Raw genomic sequence first — 17,421 nt, 5'->3', positions numbered from 1 at the left:
GTCTGCATCTGGAACATGGACATATTTTTAAGACTTTAATATCCATGTTATTATAATATAATAACAATATAATAATAATAATATATTATAATTTTTACATTCCACTTAACATTTTTATAAATAAAATGTTTCTTTGTTATATTGGTTTATATCAGGGATGGGCAACTTTAAGTTACTAAAGGGCCAATTTTTTAGAAAATTAAAATCTAGCGGGCCAGAAAGCAAAAAAAGAAAAAAAAAGTTATCAAAATATACATTTAATTAACATTTATTTTATTAATAATACATAAATAGGTAGTCATTCTATCATAAGGTGTTTAAATTTTCTGTTTTTATCATCAATTTTGCTTTTTTGAGGATATTCTTTACCTCTAAAATACCAAAAAAAAATTTTAACGACAGCACGATACGAATGTACTAACAGCTATGGTTAAAAGCTATATATACTATATTATAACATTTAGACATTTAATGATGTTCAATGCTAGATAACCATTATTATATGTTGACAAGATAGGCTACACATATAGGTAGTCATATAGATTATAGAATAATAGAAGATAAACTTTAACATTGTATGTGATTTGGAAATGTAGAATAGTCAGGACGGGCCAGATAAAAAATGCTCGCGGGCCGCCAGTTGCCTATCCCTGGTTTATATGTAGAAAAAGTAATTTAAAGTGTTCAGACCAAGGGAAGTTTCATAAGTTTCAAAACCAACCTTAATAGAAATTAGTAAGTAACCCTAAATATATTATATAATAACTAATCATAATTAATAAAATATAAATTTACAAATGTATTAATAACAATTTTATTACTCAATAAAAATAAAAAGTAGAACAATACTTTAAAGTAATTAAAATCACATAAAAAAAAAAACATTAAATAAATACTACAAATTGTTTACGTTTTCTTCAATCCAGTGTATTCCATTCCTACTAGAGGATTGGCTTTTTTTGCATGATACTTCTTATACCCAACTTGTTTTTTCTTATAATATGCTTTATCTTTCTTTTTAGTCCCTTTGTCTTCTTCTTCTTGATCTTTTATATAATCTTTTAAAGAAGTAGGCACCATGTAATCAGGGACATCTGCCATATGGTCTTGTAGTTTCACTGTATGTAAAGCTTTGTCATGCCTCAAAGACAATAAATCACGAGGATTTTCTTGAAAATATCGCTGCAAAAACAATGTAAATTTACAAATTAGATAAACTTAATCATACTAGGTAATATAAAAAAATGCATTGTATTACTTTTAATTTTTTTGAATTTAACATTTCAAATTTTATTTCTTTTAGTCGAGCTTCTCGGACGGCAATTTTAGTAACTGCTCGCCAAGCATCTTTAGCCCGGTATCTAAATCCCTCAACTTCTTCTAATTTAAAATTAAATTCTTGGAATATGTCATTTTCTTCTGAAATACCTTGTTTTATGTAATCTTCCACATCTTTTAATAAATTTTGTTCTCTTATGTTTAAAAAAGATATGGCTGTGCCCTAAGTAAATAACATAAGATATAATTAGTCATTTATAAGATTATGTATCAAAAAGATTTTCTTACTTTATTTTTTCCTCTTGCTGTACGGCCAACTCTATGTATATACGAATAAATATCTAAAGGAAAATCAAAATTGATTACGATAGACACAAATTGAAAATCTATTCCTCTTGCTATACTAAATTCTTTATCATGTTTGCGTTTACTAAAAATAAATATAAGTTGATAATTTTCATTTAAATTTTTAATAGTTAGATTTTGTTTTTACCTAGGCTTAGTTGAAGTTATTTCATGTTCTTCATCTAAAAATTTTTCATCTGATGCTATTATTATGTCATATATATTATCATTAAATTGATTAATTGTATGACATCGACAACTAGCAGGAAGTTCAGAATTTAATACACAAGTATGAATACCAAATTGTTCCAAAAATAATTTTAGCCTTTAAAAAGAAAATATATAAATATAACCGAACTTCAATTAAATTTAAAAATATACTAACTTGTAACATTTATCTACAGAATTAACAAATACTATAGTTTTTCCTTTCACGAGTTTTAACTTAAAACAACAGTATAAAATTACTGCTTTATCTTCTTCTTCAGCATTCAACTTGTAATGAGTCAATTGTGACAATGGAGCCAAATCAGGTTCTTGCAGTTTTAATATGACAGCATTTCGTAGAAGCAACTTTTTTAATTCTAAAACATCTTCTGATAATGTTGCACTAGCCAAAACAGCTTGATAGGTTTTTGGTAAAAATCTATAGTATACCAGTGATATATTAAATCATTTGAAATTTAAAATAGAATTAATATATAACTTTTTGTTTTTACTCACTTTATAACTTCTTTAATTTCTTCTTCAAAGCCAAATGAAAATACCAAATCTGCTTCGTCAACCACCAATGTTTGAAGTTTTTTAAGTGTAAAGTTTTTTGCTTGTAAATGAAGCAATGCTCTAGCTGGTGTAGCCACGATAACATCAGGTGGTATTTTTAATAAAGGCTGTTGTTCTTTCATATCAATCTAAGTAAAAAAATTAACTTATATTTTAGATCCTCAATGGAATAATTAGTTTATTGGTTTCACAATAATGGTTTTATATTTGCTTTTAATATTTATAAGTCACCAGGTTATAGAGAAGTAAAAATACTTTTAACAAATATGCTTGAAATTATTGGTTAATGTTACTAACTCGAGAGGAAACAATTTGTCTCTATTCAAAACTGTTTTTGTATACAATAATTGATCATTAAATTTAAATTTAATTAATTTATTGTGGAGACTTGTTCAATAAAGAGGTATACCTACTTGACACCCACTACCTATATAGAGTAGAGTAACTTCTGAGGTTTCTTTTAATATAATAAAGCATCGATTATCCATTTTGTCTATACAATCTATTAATGTTGATATTTAGAAATGTATTTTTATTGTTTTTGTTTAAAATAAATAAATAGGTATATTTCTTATTTAAAATATAAAATATTTTACTTAGATGTTATATTAGTTTTATTTCTAATTGTCTAAAACATTTACTTTTGTGCCTTATAGTAATTATATAATTTTAATTATTGACTTAGACAGTGAGAGCTAAAAGTTATTTGGTTATAAAAAAAATATATAGTTATAAATCTAACTTTAATTTGTAATTGTTTTAATAGTGATAATACTAACTTGATCCGATATATCAACACATTTAACAACTCTTGAACATTTTATGGTTAACTGAAGTATATTCTTAAAAATCTGGTTACATAGTTCTTTACTTGGAGCTAATATCAATGCTTGTGTACTAAAGTCATCAGGATTTATCTAAAATATTTTTGAAGTTAAAGAATTATAATTATTGGCAATGAACTCATGACAATTTATAAATTATTGATACATATTGACAATTAATCATTTTCTTACATCTTTGAATTCTAATATTTTTTGTATTACAGGTATAACAAATGCTGCTGTTTTTCCAGATCCAGTTCTTGCCCTCACCAACATATCTTTACCTTCCAACAGGAGCGGAATACCACGTTCTTGAACCAGTGTGGGTTCTGTCCATCCCTGATTCGCAATCGCCTGTTGGGAAGTAAGTCGTAAAATAAATCATTGTTTTAAATTTGGAATAGATAACAGTAAACAGAAAATATAAAACCCACTTTAAGTATACGATCGTCTATACTCATTTGATGAAAGTTAATTTGAGGTGTGTGGCTCATGGTTAACTTGATGAGTAGACTCTTCGGAATGAATTGAACGAGTCGAATACTCGAATCAGTATTCAGTGTACTTGGTTTCAATTTAAAACAATAATTTAATTATAATAAGTAATAACTAATAAACACGTGCTAAATCCGCGCTAATAAGCCATCAGCGATAACTGATAAGATGATAAGGATTCGAATCAGACTAGACTTAACTCACTCTAGTGGACATTTTTGCCTCATTCCGAAATTTTGAAAAAGTAGGAATCAGGAAATCTGTGCCAGCCCCTGCCCCTTACAGTAGTCACCAAGACAATTTATAGTGATAAGCTGATCACTGATCAATGATAATATGAATTATGATAACCTATTAAAGAAGATTTATATTTATTTTAATTTTAACTATTTAACTAGGTAGTAATAGATATACTATAGATATATACTTGGTAGTACTTTATTTTCTGTGTGTACCTTCAAAATTGTAATATTTCCAACGTAGCTTATAAGTGTACTAAAATAATTGAGTATAAAGTTACATTGAAAACATATCATGGTAAGAGGTTTTCTTTATTTTCAAATGTCAATTTTTTTAACTCAATAATTTCCAGTGTGAAGATGAATGGTCAGATGTTGAAAAAAGATTTGAAAAAGAAGGTATTGACTATAGTCGTTTAAAGACTGAGGAGAAATTGATTCATGTCTGGAGATGGTTAGTTGATGCAGATATCAATTTACAGAATGCTAGGAAAATGATTGAAAAACTACGTTTAAAGCAGAATGAAGAATTGGAGGTAAGTCATATCATATATTATCTAAAATTTCAAAAACAATAACTAAATGATTACTAGGATATGGAAAACTACATGGTTCATGTACGAGTACTTGCTGATAAACGCATTGATGATATGGAAAAAACAATGTCCATTTTCGCAGAGCAAGTTGCAAGGCTTGAATGTGAATTAAATAATTTAGATTCAATAGATGGTGATAATGTCTGTGATAAGGTGAGGTGCAAATATATTTTATTATATGACAAATAACTTATTGTTAAAATTTTTAACTTTCCGTTAAAAGTAGGGGTTCAAAGTAAATATTATTAACACCTCTATTTTCATCACATTTTTTTTTTAAACATAGTATGTTTTGCTAATTATAAACTTTATTCTATTTCTGGTTTAGACTTTTGTTTTATTATTTTATTATATCTAACTTAAGTATTGTATAAAATTAAAAATTAAGAAATAGTATATTAAGTTATAATCCTCTAAGGTAAACTAATAGATATATTTCAATTGAATTTTATACAAATAAATCACTTCCTACTTCTTAGCATTTTGATTTTCCTTTCAAATAACTAGGAGATAGATAGGTTTTTTTAGTGTAAAAGAAAAAGTTTAAGTTTCAAGTTTTATTGTAAAAAATTTAAGCTGAAGTTTTATTCTTACAATTAAATGTCACAATTTTATTGAAAAGTAAATTTTATTAAATAAAATTGTTGTTAAAGTATTTATTTTTATTTTTAGGTTTCAAATTTGATTCATGGTTACACTTCTCTTGTAAATGAAGTTAATGTATTAAAACGAGTTAGAGGTTTTGATGCTAATGGAATATGTAAAGAATCTGATGATGTTTTAATGATTGAAATGATTAAAGTAAACAGTTGACTTTATGTACCAATTAAAACATTAAAAATAAATATAATTTTTAATAAGTTATTTCATTTTAGATTTCTGCTGAAAAAGAATCTTTAAAACGACAAGTTAAAGAATTAGAAGATCGGTTAAGTGTTTATGAAATGGCTAAAACAGAATATAACACTCAACTGATATCCATGGAGGTATTGTTTTTTATATAAGTTTTAATTTATTAAAATGTACCTATATAATATATAAGTATTAAGATACAGAAGAATACATTAAAAATTAAAAAATAATAACTATTTTTTTTGTACTTAAAAAACTAAAACATTATCTTCTTATCATACTAAATGCATTAACAAGTTAAATTAATCATAAAAAAAACTTGTATCATTTAGTAAAATTTTAAATAATGTTATTATTTTTATTTAATATGCACTCTTTCTAATACTAGCTATCGGAAAGTTCAAACAAAATTGATGGGAAAGATTCTTTATTGGGTAATTGATTTTCTTTTTTAGATTTGCCTTTGCAACCACCATCCTGTGATGAGTTACTATAACTATTGATAGTTTTATAGTTTACAGTTGCTGATTTTGAGTTTTGACTAAATAAATTATAATAATTTTTATTTGTGTAACAGGAGATTAATTATTACTTATTAAGGTTTGGAAGTTGACAAGTTTTTTTTCGGTATTGAATTTTTTGTATAAAAATAATAATGTTATTAAAACCCCAGTTTCTTTTTATATAATGAAAATTTAAAAATAGGTGAACTTTAAGAACAATAATAAATATTTAATTATAATATATTTTAGTAAATTTTATTAAAAATGAAAAATTAATACTAATCAACTTCTAAACAATAAATTTTTATTTTAATCTTAATTTGTTGTGCATGATATATGAATTAATTTTCAAGTATATTATACTTGAAATATATTAAGCATGAATATTTTCTATATAACTACTAAGCAATCAAAAATAATTTTTAATAGTTGATAAATTATTAACTAAAATACATTATACAAGCTTATTGGAAGTAATGTTTTATGGTTTATGTTGGGTTTTTTAATTATGTAACTTCATATGTGATTGATTTTTCTCAAGTAACTTACAATAACTATCAAATTAGCAAGAATTTAAAATAAATTTTTTTTTTATTCTACATTCCTCATTTATATTTATTGTGTTTTGTTGGTCAATATATTTAAATATCAAATACATAAATATTATTTAACTCCGAATAAAGCATGTAGTATTGAGTAATAAGATGCATGAATTAAAATAAAAAAAACATGCCTAGAATATACTAGTATATTATTATTACTTATGATTTAATTTATTAATGAGCATGTAATTTTTAAATTTCAGTTAGTTTATAATAATAATTGTTTTTTTTTATACGAGTAAAATATAAGTTTAAAAAGTTTACTTACTTATTTGACTTTTTATGGGTACTAGTGACTAGTGTTGCGTTAGATCTACCAGCTCGTTTCTGGTATAGCGTGCGATCTACCAGCCTGTTTTTGGTGTTAATTATGTGTTACTGATAGTTACATTTGAATTTGATTGTTGTAAAAAAATAATTAATGAAAAATCTTATATTTATACTTGCGATTAATTTAATTTAGATAATTCAATATCGTGGAACAGAAATATAACAAATGATGACACATCAAGTATAAGCATTCAATTATTTAGGTAATTGACTAGTACATATTTTTTTTTATTTTTAGTCTTATTTATTTATTTAATATTTTTTAATATTTTTAGTGATAGAACCAAGTCAGCTAATCATTTTTGTAATGATTTTACACAAGAGGAAAAGAGTGATAATCAAAAACCAAATGTTAATGAAATAACAAGAACTTTTGGGTATATAGTTTAATTTTTAGAATTATGTTAAGTTACTAATAATATAAACCATTTTAAAATATTGAATTACACTAATTTTCAGTTAAAACATCTTTACAGTTTATTATTTTAAGTGTTTCAATATCTTTTATATTATCCAATAATTGTATAAAATTAAAAAGATACTATTAGTTATTACTATAGGCATAATTCAAGTAAATTGTTTTATTTTTAGTAAATAGTACTAAACAAATTATAAAAATTTGTTTGGTTTAGATTAAAGTAACTTACCATAAAAATAAGGATTATAAATATTTATTTAATTAAATTTAAATTAATTTATTAATTGTCTATAGGCCAGAATCAACACCACCAAGTCTTTTATCTAGTGAATTAGCGACACCACAACAAATTTCTACTATTTTAACGGATGAAATGTTGAATAATCAATCAGATGAACTAAAAAAAATTAAAGTATTTTTATAAACATTTAATAATTAATAATATAATTATTCTATTAAAAAAATTAAAATCAATAACAAAATAGAAATAGCTGAAATATTTCGTTTTTTTTATTAATTTGGAATTGAATTAATTCTTATTATATTAATAATATAAATAACAATTTAAGGAGGAGTTAGATGTACATAAGACCTTGGTGTCATCTCTTGGTGAAAAATATAATGCACTGGCACTTAAGCATTTACAGTACAAATCAAAAAGAAAAATGCAAATAGAAGCTTTAAAGTAAATAATAAACAGTTCAGAATTATCTAATTTCCATATATATGTATTTATATTTTATAATTAAATTTTATTTTTTAGAGGTAATTTAGAAGCTAGTCAGTGTCAAATGGAGTCACTTAAAACACAGTTAAGCATTCAAAAACGCAGATTTAGGACAGAAGAAGAGTTTCGCAAACAAGTTGAGACAGATTATAGATCATTACAAGAAGAAAAACGAAATATTGATTTTAGGTAGTAATAAAATCATTAAAATACAATTTTATTTTATATTATATCTAAAATCGTATGTATTTTTTTTTTTTTTTTTAGAATTGCAATGTCAGAAAATGAGTTACGGAATATGGCAAGACACTTAAATGTATTACATAAAAAGGTGGCTATGTTAGAGAGTGCTAATGCTGATTTATTGTCAAAACATTTACAACTTGTTTATAAAAATTCACACATACCAAAAAGCACTACATGTGATTGCATTTTAACTGCTATGTCCGATAACAAATAAAACTAACTGAAAGTAACATTTTCATTTTAATATAATTCTTTAAATTTTCAATTTTTTTTAAGAAGTAAGAACAGTAATCTGTTTTGACTATTTATAACAATTTGCATTTCATTATAAATTTATTAACTATATTTATTCAAATGTCATCTCATTACACACTTCAAAATAATAAAACAAATATAATATTTAATTAAAAATTGAATTATATATTATTTATTTTATAAGTACTATAAATAATTTAATACATTATACACTTTAAATAATAATGTTTGTTTTACTATAATTAAAATTTAAAAGCTTACATTATTTTTAAGTTGAGTATTATTCATGTAATTAAGTCCTTCCATTAATTTATTGTGCCAAATAATAAAAATATTGATTTTTTTTTAAATGTTAAGTTTGTTGTTGTCTGTTGTTGCTTCTGCTACACTATAAACCCCTTTAAGAAGCTTTCCTTGACTCTGTGATGGTTCTTTTGGTGGAAGATAAGGACCTCGGTCACCAGCATACACATAACTAAACATGATCAAGTTAAGGTATTCTCTGTAATATACTTATATTATTTAGTTAATATTAAAATAATTTTTAAAAAAATCTCTAAAGAATAAAATAGTTTTTCTCTTACAATATCACTATTTTATAAATATTGAAATATATATGACAAATTAAATAAAAACGTAGAAATCTAAAGGATACGGCAGTCGAAGTACCCAATAAGTACTCTGCGTAAGTTCAATAGGTGTATCAAATCCAGTTACAAATATTGGACCACCATTTTCATCAGGTTGCACCATAGGATTTAAAGTAACATGCACAGGTGCCTTAGGAGTTACAACGTGGATTCTCATTAGCTGAGCCATCAATGGAGCTGAGCTGTAAAATAAATAATTTATTTTATTTTCAAATGAGCTTAATAAAATATTTAATACAATAAAAGTTGAAATTAATACATTACCTGCAAGGGCATGGAAAGTACAATGGCATATCTGAATTAGAAACTTTATTCCCATTTTCTTTTACAATACCATTACCTGCAGTAGTTAATATCTTGTCAGGTGCTGAACACATAAACCGATGTCCTCTTGGGCATTCATATTCGACTCCAATAAAAATTTTAACAGAAAATTCTACATCAACAATTATTGTATTAATTAATTTATTGATTTTTAATACTAAAATGATTTAATATAATTGCTCTATAATATCACCTCGAGAACCTTTTGTTTTTCGTCCTCGTTGAATAGGAGATGAATTAATTTTGTTTTTATCAGAATTCCAATATCGGTCCCTAGGATGATGTTCTAATCGAACAGTAACGTCCCAAGGTAAAAGATAAGCTGTAGAATTTAAAAACCCAGGATGTTGTGTTTCTTGAAGTCCTATATTATGTGAATACAAACAAGACGAGCCTAGACATACTAAAGACCAAGATGGGAATTGAGGCAACAAACTATTAGGCGATTCAGTGTGCAACATTCCTGGTAAGTATTCTGTCGTGCTTGGTTGTCGAACTAATGATTTCTCTGAAAATATGAATGTATCATAAATATTAGTAGTTATTAGTTAATATATTAAATGATAATCATCGCATTTTACCCTTTGAGTCACCATCTGTATCAGTTACTCTAATAACAATCTGATTTCCTGAGATAGTGTCTTCATTCTTTTGCATGTTTGTCAATTCAATTGAAGTAAGGCCCTGTCTGTCAGGAATTTCCCTATTTCGAGATGCCTCTCCCAAAATTTCATTTATTGGATCTACAGAATGACAACTGGCAAAAACTCCTAAACATAAAATATATATAAATCGAGCCATTAAAATAATAATATTTGATCGAAAGTAATGAAACAGTTTAAGAATAATTTATAATATAAAAAAAAACTTTTATTTACCTCCTAAACTTAATACTTGTGTGTGGCCCATTTGCGTTGGTGTGTGTAACAAACCAGCACTGTTTTTTCTACCAGCAATCACAGGAGGCTTTGCAAATAATTGTGCCGCTCTATACAAAATGTTGTCATTATAGTTAATGGTTAATGTGCAAGTTTACTCAAAAATCTCACCTATAATCTTGTGTACTTGGTTGGAACACTGGAAAATTAATTCTATCTAAACAACCACAGACACAATCATTGGCCATAATTTGATAAAAATCATAGTTTGCTGTTCGAATTGTAAATGGGTCTTCACGAGTACCTTGTTTATGACCACAGTTGCATGCTGACAAGTACATGACACTACTTGAATGCTCCATAGTAAGTAGTTCATCCCTATTAATATGACTGTAAAGCCAATAAAAATTTACTTTCAACCGATGAGCAACTAAAATTATTCCCAATGAAATTTATAAACATGAAAAAATATATTTTGAATAATTTAAATATATTGATCTCATTGTTATGTTATTTGGATGGATAATTCAATTTTCATTTTTTCATGTTTTATTTTTTATAACATAATATCAATATAGTCTACATTAATACCCTGAAATATTAAATGTAAAATGTTGTTTACTAGAAGCTAAAAAGTATAAACAATATAAAGAAATTATCATAAATATAAAAAAAACATGACTATTCACTATTTATAAGTTTAAAAATGTGTTATTCTACACCATGCAAATAATGTGTATCTTTCTACTAATTAAAATATATTAAACACTATTAATAAAAAAGCAAATAAAATAAAGCATAATGTTTTTAAATTACTAAAGTTGTTGATTTAATTATAACCATGAATTTAAATGGTTTTATCAAACAAATAATAAATTCAATAATATAAAAATACTACTAAATAATAAACTAGTATGAATGAGTGTTCTGAAAACATTTAATCTTACAATTATGTAAACACTATGTATAGTATACTCAAATTATAGGTACTTTTAATAGTCTTAAATTCAAATATTATTACAAATTTATTGTAAGTGAACAATGTTTTAATTTTTAAAACATTCATTATAACATTATTTAAAAGTAATGTAAATGATTATTTATAACCAATAAGAGAATATAATGTATAATAAAATTTAGTATTGAAAACCAGGGTTGTTAACATCAGTATACTACTATATAATATTGTATTTCACAAATGAAACTGTTTGATGGTAGCCCTCTACATATTTAAAAACAAAAACCGTTAGATCAATATTAAACAAAATATTTGGCAATATCAACAACACCTGGTTTTTTTAATTAAAAAAAAAATGTTGATATATCATAAAATTAAAGGAGAACATTTTTTCCAATTATACGTATTTGCAAGGGATTAACACCTGAGTTTTGTATCCAATGACATATTTTAGTGAGTATAACATACAATAATATTAGAAAAGAGTAAATTGTATTATGATGAATATGTAATGAAATAATACAAGAATGGCAAACCTTTCAGTACCTGCATGTCAAAAAAAAATTTTAATTCTGTTTTATTTTTCTTGTGTGTCAACTAGTTAGATGACCCTTTTTTAAACTTAAAAATGCCTACAACCATGACTTGAAAGATAAAAAACAAACCTTGGGTGTGTCACTAGAAGATCATGTCACTACAAATTACATGTAACATAGGTTCGTACTGTCTGAAATTATATACTATAGTACTAAATAAAATACGTTCTAGCATTATTTGTACAGCTTAACATTGTGTAAGAGCTAGATACATCCATAGAAGAGAAAATAGACATTTACATTAGTCCTGTTCCAAGCAAAATTATAAATTTTGTAAGATTTCTATTACTATGTATAAATAAATTTGAGGAGTGGATGATGTTCTGGATATGAAAATATTAATAGGTAATAGGTATAGTGGGAAAATGTTTAAATGTCAAAATATTGAGTCTTATATTTATAAGAATAATGCAATTTTAAATTTTCTAAATACTTTTCATGCAAGTATTAATATTAAGTAACATTAAAGAATTAAGAATTAATTATAATATAGGAAGCATTGTTAACAATATTGATTTAATAATAAAAACTACTTGTCATCTTGTTCTGGTTCCTTGATGGGTCCATCAACAGTACCCCCTTTATGTAAAGGCTGTGTACAGGGATTTCCAGTCAATGATAAAGTTTCACACATTTGACGACCCGATTGCCAAAATTTATCACAGTCTTGAACTAAAATTTGAATATAATCATCGAGTAAAGGTCCACGAGCATGTTGAGCAAACACTGAAAGTGCTTGAGCTACCTATAAACATAGAAAATAATACAAATTTTACAAATTTTACTTAAACCACTTAATTGTATCTTATCATATCATACTTTAGTGTCATGATAGTTTCTGTTATAATGTGATGGTAAATTTTCCTGGTAGGCTGCCATAGCAATAGGCTGAACTTTACGGCAGCGTCTCTCACTAAAATTTGTATCTATATCTAAAAATGATCTCAATGTTTCCATTGCAATTTTAGCTTCTTCATCAAGATCATTAGCCACGACAAATAAATTGTACATTTCATTTGCTACTTGACACCAAGTACTAAAAGCTGGAGCCTAAAGCAACAAATTTTAAGTAAAATAATTATTGAAAATCTAAATATTAAATAATGTACAACCACTAACGATAAAATAAACTTAATTATTATTAATAATAAAAAAAAAAAAAACATTAAAACAGTTATTGAGAATGGAAAAATAAATAAATTGTAATATTTTTAATACTACTCATACAAAATTTCTGTCAATTTAACAAAGTTATAAAAATTATCATTTATCAATTGCAAGGTTTCTTGATATTTTGACATTATCAGCAGTCAGCAAGCTCAGTAATCTGCCAAATTTTTAACGCAACTTGCTATAATTTTATTTTTGGATTATCCCTTTAAGAATTTGATCGAATCTTTTGTTAACAAAAGTTATAAACTTGTAGAAGATATTAACTACATCTACATTCTACACACATAATTCAATAAAAGAGCTATGCAAATTGTAATCTGTACCCAATTTATATTTTAATAACTAGTTTTTTTCAAGAATCTAGCGTTTTTGATAAACCAGTAGTAATACTATGAACTCATATGTGTAGGATTACAAGAATGTACATGAATACAACTATTATGTCTTATGTAATCAAAATAATTAATTAGTAAGTAAATTTTTTGTAATTGAGTTCAATAGAAAGATGTGAAGTACATAAAATAAATCTAATATTATATTGACTTAAAAGTTAAAATATTCAAAGAAAAGGAAGTACATTAACATAGCCTATAGAAAAATAAATTGATGATCAATTTAAAATTTGGATTAAGAATAAGAAAGTAATTCTTAGTTATGTATTACTATAGAAAAATAAAAATAAAAAATAATAAACAAAGGTATACATATACAAAGGTTTTTTAAACCTAAATGGAAAAAGCATTTGATAATGTGAGAAAAAAAGCTTAAAAATCTCCTGAACAGATTAAAAAATACATCATAGCATAAATGAAAAGTCAATACGGACTCAAAAATCGTGGAGAAAAGAAATAAGTGAATAAGACATCATGTTCGGCTCTACAGATAATTTTAATAAGTATTTTTTTTAATTTTTTTTTTTTTTTTTTTTTTTAATATTTATAATAAAATACCTCAAAATAGTTTGAAATTGTAATAGCGTTTCTACCTATATTATCATCAAATCCTTTTTTGAATGCTACATCAATGTGGTCAAATAAAAATTTTTTTATGTTATGACCTGAAACAAATTTACAAAATATAAATTATACTTATTTGCTTATTAATTAAAGATAGTTTTATTTTATTTTTACTAACTTTTATTTAAAAAGTCTTTTTCTACATTATCTTCTTCAAGTCCACAATCAATGAAACGATCTTTAATTTCTACAAAAAATTACTTTATTATTATCTAATTGTGTGGTAAAATATTTAATTTATGTTATGAATACAAACCAACAGATGAACTATTGCACAAATTGATAAGTGAGTTAGTTAAAAATTCATCCCAGTCTAAAATCTGATCAGGTGAATCATCCATAAATACATATTCTTGATTAGCTGGGATAGCAAATATAGAATGAGTGCTGCATTTTTAAAAAGTAATACATACAGGTACAATGTATATATTTTATAAAATAAATTAACGGTTTTGAATACCTTATATTTGAAACAATTCGCCTTTTTCTAAGTATACAATAAATTTGGTCTTCTAAAGAATGCTCTGCTTTTTTTAAACCTGGGTGACATGGTCCATTTGATTGCCTGCAAAAAAAATCAACAAAATGAATTAGGAATTTCTATAAATTATTATAATAACTTATACTACTTTTTTTTTTTAAATTCATTTGGACATGTTTCATAATAAAATAATAATCTCGGTGAACACAGTCTGGCATTTTCCAACCAACTTGTAGATACATTAGGTATTTTTGATAAAGTAGATTTTATTGCGTTGAGAAATTTCGAACTAAAAAAAAAAATTAGTATTAATAAAATATTATAACAGGTTGCAATTAAAAAATAATAATAATAATAACCGTGAACAATCAAGAGCTTTGAAATAACTTAAGTAGCTAGTGTCAAATACAGGAACAGGATTTGTTAGTACAAGAATGTGTGAAACATTAAACAAAAACAATAATGAACATGCATAATTGTATTTCAGTGATGACCAAACTCTCAAAAAACCCTAAAAATATAAATAAAAAAGTTTAAATATTATTATTTATATAATAAAAGTTAAATTTAATAATGTTCTTACCTTTTCTTCAATTTCTGTTGATAATTCATCAATGTTTTGTGTGATTGAATGACTATCAAAAGAACCAGTTAAATGAAGATAAACAATTCCGCCTGGTTCATCATAAAAACATTCAATTGATGACTGAAAATAAACCATATAGTAATTATAATAATACAAGTATTTGTTATAAGTGAACATTTTTTTAATAACTTAAAATTTGATATCATTTACAAGACATAATTATCACTACTGAATAAAAGAAGAATTATGTACTAGGTTTTCAAATTTTTTGATCAAGCGAATAATTTTTAATCAACATTTTTAGGAAAAATCAAAATGTTAAATGTATAAAATAGTATCATTCATTATATGCTAAATTAACACTTGATGAAAATTTTAAGTAACCATAGTAATTTGTTTTTAAGTACAATAAAACTTATTTTGCATATAAATTCTCATTTTTCGTTTTTCCCCAATTATTTTGAAAAGAATTGGTAATTTATAATTTTTACCTCTTAAAAGTACCCGCTACAAAGAACCAATTGTATATCAAATAACAACTCAAAATTTAAAATTGAAGAATATTTTTCTAACTATTCTGTATATCTCTGATTAAAATCTAAGTAGTAATTCATATTATATATATATATATATATATATATATATATAAAAGACAGTAAGGAAAAATAAAAATAACCTATAGTAAGACTATAGCAACTATATAATGAATTAATGATGTATACCTAACTATAGTACCTACTACCTACACATAATGTACTGGAACTTATCTAAGTTTAATATCCTTGAATATTATTAAGTACTGGCCTTGTAGCTTATAAAGTATATCTTACCTATATATGTACAAAAAGTTACCTGAAGTTTTGAATTTGAAGTGGTTTGTACTAAAGATGAATTAAATATTGGACGATCATAGAACTCATTTACAAAGCGAGCCTTGCATGATTTGGAGGCTAATGAAGATTTTCCAAAAATAGAAACAATAATAGTTGGTTTGGTATTGTCTTGGATAGAACTGAAATAAATATAAACAAGTTATAAATTATTAATTAAACATAGAAATGTACAATTATTTTAAAAGTTAAGTAACTATTTCAGACTAAACATTGAAATAGTATTAGGTACTATCTTCATAAACATATTTGATTTTCAACATGTTGTTAGGGTAACAACAAAAATTATTAAAATAATAAAAAACATATACAGTAGAACTCCGATTATCCGGACTAATTAATGTCAAGGGTGATCCGGATGATCGACATATCATATATCAAAGGTTATATAATTGTATGTATGTATTTATTATTAATATGTATGTAATATAATTTATAATGCATAACCATAAACAAATAATACTATTAAAATATTAAACTGAAACAAAATAACCTTTAATTATACAATGTGACATATTTTAAAACTAAAAAAAGCAGACTTTTTTTTTCTTGTCGGGTTAATTGGATATCTGGATGATTCGTGTTCGGATAATCTGAGTTCTACTGTAGTTCAATATTCTCAAATCATATTTTTTTTATTAAAATTAAAACCTAAGAAATAATGTGATATAAAACACTATATGTAAAAAATGTTGAACAGTTTTAAAATATAACAAAGTTATACTGATTTGATTCAAATTAATAAGTATGTTAAAAATATAAGAAGGTATAACAACATGATTTAACAACATTATTATATATTTTATGTTTTGTTTGATTACAAATATTATTTATAATAATGTATTTTATTATAGGAGTATAAATTATTTATTAATAATAGAAGCAATATTGAAATAAACTAATTAATAATTATAACTTATAAGTAATAATAAATACAAAAAGAATTAGGTATCAAGTTAAACCGTTGTTAATTTGTTTTAAATATTATCTACATAACACATTTTTTACCTGATAAAATTTTCATCAAAAGGCAATGATATTTTCTTATATTTCATGTTTTATAATATTTTATTTCTAATTTTAGTATTTTTCAATAAAAAAAAGTATTCTACTTAACACTAACTGTTCAACTTCAATCGCATAACAAAAAAAAATATATATGTATTTTCAGATACTGTTTGTAATCAATGATTTAAGGCAGTTTCAAATTGTGTATCGAAACGTAAATAACGATAACTGATACGTAAAAAAGTACCTATTTTACCTAAACTAAAAAGGCTAGTAACTAAAATGGGTGAAGTAAAGTAAACAATAAATACAATTTTGTTTACTATTTTTTTTTTTATATTTTAATTTTAAAACTTATAAATTATAAT

The 17,421-nt window shown here is 24.5% G+C and overlaps 3 protein-coding genes across 3 annotated transcripts; 1 reads left to right on the top strand and 2 right to left on the bottom strand.

Annotated features, from left to right (window-relative positions):
• Positions 1-798: 798 nt before the first annotated feature.
• Positions 799-3,948, bottom strand: LOC114127092 (probable ATP-dependent RNA helicase DDX56). Its single transcript, XM_027991226.2, has 9 exons — positions 3,665-3,948; positions 3,423-3,584; positions 3,186-3,323; positions 2,347-2,534; positions 2,009-2,269; positions 1,772-1,948; positions 1,567-1,708; positions 1,259-1,501; positions 799-1,182 (listed from the first exon to the last, which is right to left on the bottom strand). Exons 1-9 carry the CDS (start codon positions 3,722-3,724, stop codon positions 907-909), a joined length of 1,647 nt encoding a protein of 548 aa, XP_027847027.2. The 5' UTR covers positions 3,725-3,948; the 3' UTR covers positions 799-906.
• A 136-nt stretch (positions 3,949-4,084) lies between these two features.
• On the top strand, positions 4,085-8,747 carry LOC114127093 (cytadherence high molecular weight protein 2-like). Its single transcript, XM_027991227.2, has 12 exons — positions 4,085-4,262; positions 4,318-4,500; positions 4,558-4,713; positions 5,233-5,361; positions 5,436-5,546; positions 5,801-5,846; positions 6,981-7,050; positions 7,123-7,224; positions 7,560-7,677; positions 7,835-7,950; positions 8,029-8,181; positions 8,260-8,747. The coding sequence occupies exons 1-12, from the start codon at positions 4,260-4,262 to the stop codon at positions 8,450-8,452; spliced, it is 1,380 nt and encodes a 459-aa protein (XP_027847028.2). The 5' UTR covers positions 4,085-4,259; the 3' UTR covers positions 8,453-8,747.
• Positions 8,636-17,368, bottom strand: LOC114127091 (nonsense-mediated mRNA decay factor SMG8). The gene is made up of 18 exons (XM_027991224.2): positions 17,054-17,368; positions 16,008-16,167; positions 15,153-15,275; positions 14,929-15,080; positions 14,718-14,858; positions 14,549-14,653; positions 14,345-14,475; positions 14,207-14,275; positions 14,023-14,129; positions 12,719-12,949; positions 12,433-12,644; positions 10,517-10,735; positions 10,346-10,455; positions 10,049-10,237; positions 9,661-9,975; positions 9,408-9,579; positions 9,149-9,325; positions 8,636-8,968 (listed from the first exon to the last, which is right to left on the bottom strand). The coding sequence occupies exons 1-18, from the start codon at positions 17,098-17,100 to the stop codon at positions 8,839-8,841; spliced, it is 2,790 nt and encodes a 929-aa protein (XP_027847025.2). The 5' UTR covers positions 17,101-17,368; the 3' UTR covers positions 8,636-8,838.
• Between the last annotated feature and the right edge of the window lie 53 nt (positions 17,369-17,421).

Source organism: Aphis gossypii, chromosome 1 (assembly GCF_020184175.1).
Source record: "Aphis gossypii isolate Hap1 chromosome 1, ASM2018417v2, whole genome shotgun sequence".
Classification (NCBI taxonomy): Eukaryota; Metazoa; Arthropoda; class Insecta; order Hemiptera; family Aphididae; genus Aphis; species Aphis gossypii.
This window is presented reverse-complemented; position numbering and strand designations above follow the sequence as displayed.

Bases quoted from the DNA above. Each gene is read 5' to 3' on its own strand.
- LOC114127093 (XM_027991227.2), top strand. The intron at 4,714-5,232 runs GTGAGGTGCAAA...TTTTATTTTTAG, and splicing joins GTGATAATGTCTGTGATAAG to GTTTCAAATTTGATTCATGG. The intron at 7,051-7,122 runs GTAATTGACTAG...TAATATTTTTAG, and splicing joins ATAAGCATTCAATTATTTAG to TGATAGAACCAAGTCAGCTA.
- LOC114127092 (XM_027991226.2), bottom strand. From the start codon at position 3,724: ATGAGCCACACACCTCAAATTAACTTTCATCAAATGAGTATAGACGAT. The intron at 3,324-3,422 runs GTAAGAAAATGA...AAAATATTTTAG, and splicing joins AAATATTAGAATTCAAAGAT to ATAAATCCTGATGACTTTAG. The intron at 1,183-1,258 runs GTAATACAATGC...TTGTTTTTGCAG, and splicing joins TAAATTCAAAAAAATTAAAA to CGATATTTTCAAGAAAATCC.
- LOC114127091 (XM_027991224.2), bottom strand. From the start codon at position 17,100: ATGAAATATAAGAAAATATCATTGCCTTTTGATGAAAATTTTATCAG. The intron at 14,476-14,548 runs GTATTCAAAACC...TTAAAAATGCAG, and splicing joins CGAATTGTTTCAAATATAAG to CACTCATTCTATATTTGCTA. The intron at 14,130-14,206 runs GTTAGTAAAAAT...AATTTGTTTCAG, and splicing joins AAAAGACTTTTTAAATAAAA to GTCATAACATAAAAAAATTT.